Source organism: Zophobas morio, unplaced genomic scaffold (genome assembly GCF_036711695.1).
Source record: "Zophobas morio isolate AGI-343-1 ecotype UQ-CSIRO unplaced genomic scaffold, CSIRO_AGI_Zmor_V1 ptg000012l, whole genome shotgun sequence".
NCBI classification, from domain to species: Eukaryota; Metazoa; Arthropoda; class Insecta; order Coleoptera; family Tenebrionidae; genus Zophobas; species Zophobas morio.
In genome coordinates this window covers 4732529-4738528 of record NW_026972117.1, presented here as the reverse complement: position 1 = coordinate 4738528, position 6000 = coordinate 4732529, and the positions used below count along the sequence as shown (strand labels likewise).

Genomic DNA, 6000 nt, shown 5'->3' with positions numbered 1-6000 from the left:
ATAGTAGTACATTATTTTATAAAATTTAAATGGCCTTTAGTAAAAAATTGTCGAGGGGACGTCATCAAATTATTTGTGGGTAGTTAAATTTTGGTTACCGCTGTGATTTTTTTTGTCCATCTAATAAAAATCGACACAGACGGCAAACGGCAGACAGACAAACAGATAATGGATGGACAGCAACAGGAGATCTAATTTTTCGTCGTCTAGGGGTCATGCAACGTCGAGAAAACATGAAAGTAGCCAGTCGCACAATGAACCCTATTACAATATATATTTGAAAATAATACTAATATTTATGTTCTTCTGTCGAGTGAGGGTGGAAATTAATAATAGAATCTAAAATGTGAAAAAAGTAAAAAAAAACGCTAATCGTATTTTTTTTTGTTATACTATTTGCTACAAAATTTACTTCTCATTTCATGCACCTGACCTGACTTGACCTAACGTGAACCGATATGTCATTTGTCAAATTCAGTCTTATCTTAGCAAGTACTAGCCCCGCCCACCCACCCACTATATTCTTGGAAGGTATATCATTTGCCAAAATTCGTTTTATTGAATTTAGAGTTTATCCGCTTGCTCTTCACTTTTTATTAAAATTGTATTTATATTATAGCGTACATGTTTCGGCCTATCTTTCAGCCTTCTTCAGCGCTATTCGTCACTATAATTTGTGTATTCTAATCTACGTAGTTAAAATATAAGTTTTTACTCTTTTCGCATCCTAGATTCTATTATTAGTTTCCACTCTCACTCGACAGAAGAACTTAATTAGCCCCGCCCACCCACCCTGTCTCCTTTTCAGTGATTGATTTTAAAATGAGTGATTTTATACCGGACAGAAATACAATTAGTCGTTAGAATCAGAAGAGTGAGGGTGGGCAGGGTTACTAATTGCTAAGATAAGACAGATTTTGGCAAATGACATACCATACAAGAATATAGAGGGTGGGTGGGCGGGGCTAATACTGGCTAAGATAATACTGATTTCAGTTTTTCCAAATTTGTAACAAAAATTGTCGATCTTTAATATGAAATAACAATTTGGTAACTTGGCAAATTTTAGTGTTAAAATACGAATACCTATTTTTTCGTTTGACATTCTAAATTTTGATTTTGATGTTAATAACACTTACAAATTTGTAGTAAAACCCTAAATTCACAATTTAAATCACTTTCCAACACTAGAAACCTAAAAAATTGCGTAAAAATTAAAAATTGAACAGTGATGTGTTTGAAACTCCGACTCGGTTAATCAAATTTGAGTATTATTTATTCCAGTTTCAGGAAAAAAGTCTGAAATCCGACAAAGAATAAGATATTGTAGAATTGTGGAACAAAAAAAAAATTTGAATTTTTTAAACAGAAAATTCCTAACTCAAAATTCCAAAATATTTTGAAATTAAAACTTACAAGTCTACAGTGAAATCAAAATTCTCACATTGAAACTCTTAATACTAATACCAAAATTCTAAATTTTATTAAAGATAAGTGGAATTTCTTAAAATCTGGAAATTTAGTTTTCGCTCGGCAAGTAAACACATTCCCTTTTTATGATTTGATTAGTTTTGGAAAAAAAATCACAGATAAGGATACAAAATTATTTTTAGGACACTTTTCTGGCTTTTTTATTTCTCAAACGTGAGTCAAGGAAGTATTGTAATAGGGCCCATTTTTCAAATTACTGTTTTCAGGTTTTCTTGAAATTTTATGACTACGAGACTACGAAAAAGTAGGTCTCCCGTTTCCGTCTGTCTGTCTGTCTGTCGTCTGTGTCATTTTTTTTAATTATTGAGCTCTCAATTTAGATTCAATTGGAAATAGAACAAAACTTGCAAGATATTTTCAAAATCGTACAAATAGAATAAAATAATTCCCAAAATGACATAAAATTTTCTCTATGTTAATATAGCTTTATAATTAAGAATACCACTAACCCTTTCTAAATTTTGTAAAATGTCTTCTGAAGTTTAAACATTCGAAGAAGTGTGCTATCTTTATTTTTTTTTTCAGAACGTGAGTTTACAACATAAAAATAGACTTATAAACTAAGACCAGGTTTACAGAAGCTCAATTAAATAATTAATTGTGATTAAATTTTTAAAACGGCATTAAAGTACCACGTGACGGTCTCTACGCCAATCAGATGTCGCTAAGTGCCTCGTTAAATGCGTAATTAACTTAATTTCAGTTAAAATATTGTTTAAACTGGCTCTAAGTATTTTAAAACTGCATGTTACACTATATATATATATAGCTATTGCACGCTTTGAAGTGAGGATTTTTGAATTTTGACAGTAGATTGTATTTTGGGAATATTAACTGCAAATGGGCTTTAGGAATTTTGAAATTTGGACGTTGGTAATTTGGTTTACAGTGTCAGGTGCGGGATTCGAACCTGCACTAGTTTTTCGAATCAAAACTTAAGTCTAGCAGCAATCTGATTTTGATCGAAACTATGTAAATTAGGTTAAAAAAAATCTCTGAATACGGAAATTGCTTTTACGACACTGTTGTGGAATTTTTTTATTGAACTGGAAATCAAGATTCCGTTATATTTGATATTGCCAAAACATTTTCAAAATCATATCAATAAAATAATACAATTTTCCAAAATAATAGAAGCATTAAATTTTCTCTTTGTTAATAATAAATTAATAACAATTTAAATTTTGTAAAAGCTGGGTAATTTTCAAAAGTTTAAAAATTTTGAGATTTTATGGACAATTCCAAGTTGCTTTAAAAATTATGTAGAAAGTCCACAGGTGTCTTTTATTTTCTAAAATTTGTGATATGTGTATTTAAAGGATTCTTCAATTCAGGATATGTATTCCAGAATTATGCAAAACTACCAAGAGCCTCAATATTCCCAAATGTATTTTTTTTTATTTTAAAAATTTCAGTTTGATAATAATTAAGAATCAAATGATTTGAAGTCGTTGAATAAATACACAAAACAAAAATGGCGCATCTGCGAAACGCGGGGCCCCGAAACCCCTGGATGCGGCCCTGTCGCCTCGAACGATTTAGCCTCCATTAGTAAAGCTGTCATGATATTGTTTTTAATTAACGCAACAAGAACTCTCATTCAGACATGATGCTCTGTTGCATTTACTGCTTGAATAAACGGCGTTATCGTGCTGACAGGGCTTTAGAGATATGTATTTAAATTTTAAAATCGACGCGCTGATGTTGATGTCTTGTAAGTACTTGGGAAAAGTGGACGGCATTTGTTTTTGTTTGGTCCGTTTGGTTTATTTTATCAGGTGCGGTTGCGGCTACGACTCCAGTTTTAGACTAATTTAAGGCGCAGAACATGCGAAAACGTATTTATCTGGAATTGTGTAATGTTCGATTTGTGCGCAGGGACGGCTTGAGTGCTGAAGTGATTTTGTGATGAGGAAAATATTTGTCTTGTTTGGGGCTATTTTTAGAATGTTAGAAATGGTAATATTATTATCTCTGTCTAAATGAACTTGGATAAAAATTTAATTAATCTTTGCCGAAAAAAAACACACTTTTTTATTATTTTTACTTAATTTTTATTTTTTTATGTGTATTTTCACCTCTTAGGTAACGCACGTATTTATATGCGTGCTAGGAAACACATTGGCGTCTCATCGTTAGGGAAAGAGATTAGCATACGTAGAGGTCCGCAAATCCTTTCCAGCAGACGAGGGGAATCGCCCGTCCTCAAGCTCGTGTCAACTGGTGTCCACAATCGCGCAGTTCCGCGAAAACAAATTTTTTCCTCACGTATTTATGCGGCATAAATATACATAGGCGTCTCATCGTCAACAAGCGCGTTTCGTGGAAGTTCGCAAATCCGTCGCGCAGACGAGGGGAATCGCCCGTCCTCAACCTCGTGTCAGCCGGTGTCCACATCGTGTAGTTCCGCGAAAACAGACTTTTTTCCTATGTATTCATCTAGCATGAATGTACACGGCCACCGAAGGAGGTTCATCGAGCATTATGTATGTCCGCGACCGCAGACGAGGGGAATCGCCCGTCCTCGAGGTCGTGTAAAACTTGTCCTCGCCGCCGCCACCGTCTCCCGTCGACGGCCCGCCGCTGTCTGCATCGTGCATAGGTGCGAACAAAGCGTCGAGATCGACGTCGGCCGTGGTCCGCGGCGATTGGGCGAGACGAGAGGGCGGGGCGAGGCGGTCCCTTTGCAGCGCTCTTCAATCCGCCGGCGGAGGGGAAAAAAGCGGTGCGGGAGGGGCGGCGAAAAAGAAGTAGGGCGCGATTTTTAGTGGTGGTGGATGGATCGGTCCGCCGAGGGGAGGCCGCAAAAATGCGCTCAGAAGGTCCCCACTCGCGGCGGCGATTTTTTCCGGATCGCCGCGACTACGTACTGCGCTTGTGTTGTGTGATCGCGACAATTTGTCGCCGTTAAAAGAATTCCGTGACATCGGTAGTCGCGTTCTGTCGTCGGTGGCAAAAACAGGCCCGGAGACGCCACCGCAGCCCCCTCCCACCGCCCCACTCCGCTCCACCCACTGGGCAGACGCGCAAAAATCCGCCGCCAGAAAGAAGAGCGGCCGCGGCCGACCGCAATTATCACCTGGTGCTGGCTACGGTAGCGGCGAGACGCGCGCGTACGGGATCTACCACGTGGCCACGTGGCGATGGTGGAGTGAAAAAAATACGAGAGGACGACGAGTGCTGGTTCGGTTGTGGTGCGGGTGTGCTGGAAGCCATGCTTCCTCTGGCGACGACTCAGTGAGTGCAGCAGCGACTGGGACACACCATGTCCCAGTTTGGCTTCCGAGCATCGCCGAATACTCAGGTACTACATTTTCTCTTCTTGGCTACGCTACGGCACGGGGTGGCCTGCGCAAACACCCCCGACGCAACGCCACCTACCAACTATTTTACTAGGGAGTACACTTCCAAACTAGCAATTTTGCCCAATACCACCTCCTTGACCGAGTGGCGGCGGCGGCCTGCACGACTAATTGATCTCCTCGAGACATCGATCGGGGGGTTACTTCGACCTCCACTATGACATACATCACAAAAAAAAAACAGAAATTATCAATCACACTTGTACGTATAGATTTATAAGCACCAAAAGTAGCAAAAATTGTCAAGTAGATCATTTACACTACCCGATAAAAGTATTTTCCCACTTTTAAAATCAACGTTTGTTTACATTGCTTAACAAGACCTGATGTAAATAATTCGTTCGTCAATGTGACCACTTTTGTGTTTCATGAGGGCTAAAAAAATTTCAAAATGTGTCACAAATGTTCTAGTGGCCCTGTAGGATTTGTCAAAAAAAAATTATGTATAAATGTTGCAAAAAGTCCCCATGATAAGAAAAACAAGTAGGTTTAAAACATCAAAAAATTAATTGAGAACAAAACCAAAAAAATATTCAAAAAAATATTTTCGAGTTCACGAATTAGTGGAAAGCTCGTTTATTTATTACATTATGTTTTGCTATGACGTTTGGCTTGTCGAATTTTGTACATCGAAAGGTTAATTTTGACGTAATACAAAATGGTAATGCATTTTGATAAAAGTGCATTTACCTTTATGTGTAGCAAAATAAACAATATTGTTTGTCAACGAACGACATGAACAGGTTCATTGTTTAATTAATTAAAAAATGTACATAAAGGTACTGAAGATTGAAAAAGAAATATATTTATAACCAGCTAGTTAAAATGGGCAACGTCAAGTAATAAATTAAAAGGTAGCTGTGGTACATGTTGTCGCCTATTAATTTTTTGCGATATCTGCTTATACCCATTTATTTATCTATATGGTAGTAAAAAAAAACGATAAAACATTGTGGAACAAGTTTTCATGTATTGCTAATGTTACAATTACTACAACATCAACGTTTTAATACCTTTTGATAATTTGGCAATCTAGCACAGTTTAAAACACGAATAATACTGTTTTGAAACCTCGTACATATATGAACGGATTAGGTCACCAAAATTTCCCTTCTAAGCGCTGTGACAAAAATTTGGCAAAATACTT

At 37.3% G+C, this 6000-nt stretch overlaps 1 protein-coding gene across 1 annotated transcript in view; it reads left to right on the top strand.

The window, feature by feature from the left end:
- The first annotated feature begins 4469 nt into the window (after nucleotides 1-4469).
- LOC135127673 (homeobox protein caupolican) overlaps nucleotides 4470-6000 on the top strand; it is a 56058-nt gene continuing 54527 nt past the window's right edge. The window contains exon 1 of the mRNA XM_064054210.1: nucleotides 4470-4795. Within this exon, the coding sequence (XP_063910280.1) occupies nucleotides 4757-4795 (39 nt within the window). The 5' untranslated portion in view covers nucleotides 4470-4756. The remainder of the gene's footprint in view (nucleotides 4796-6000) is intronic.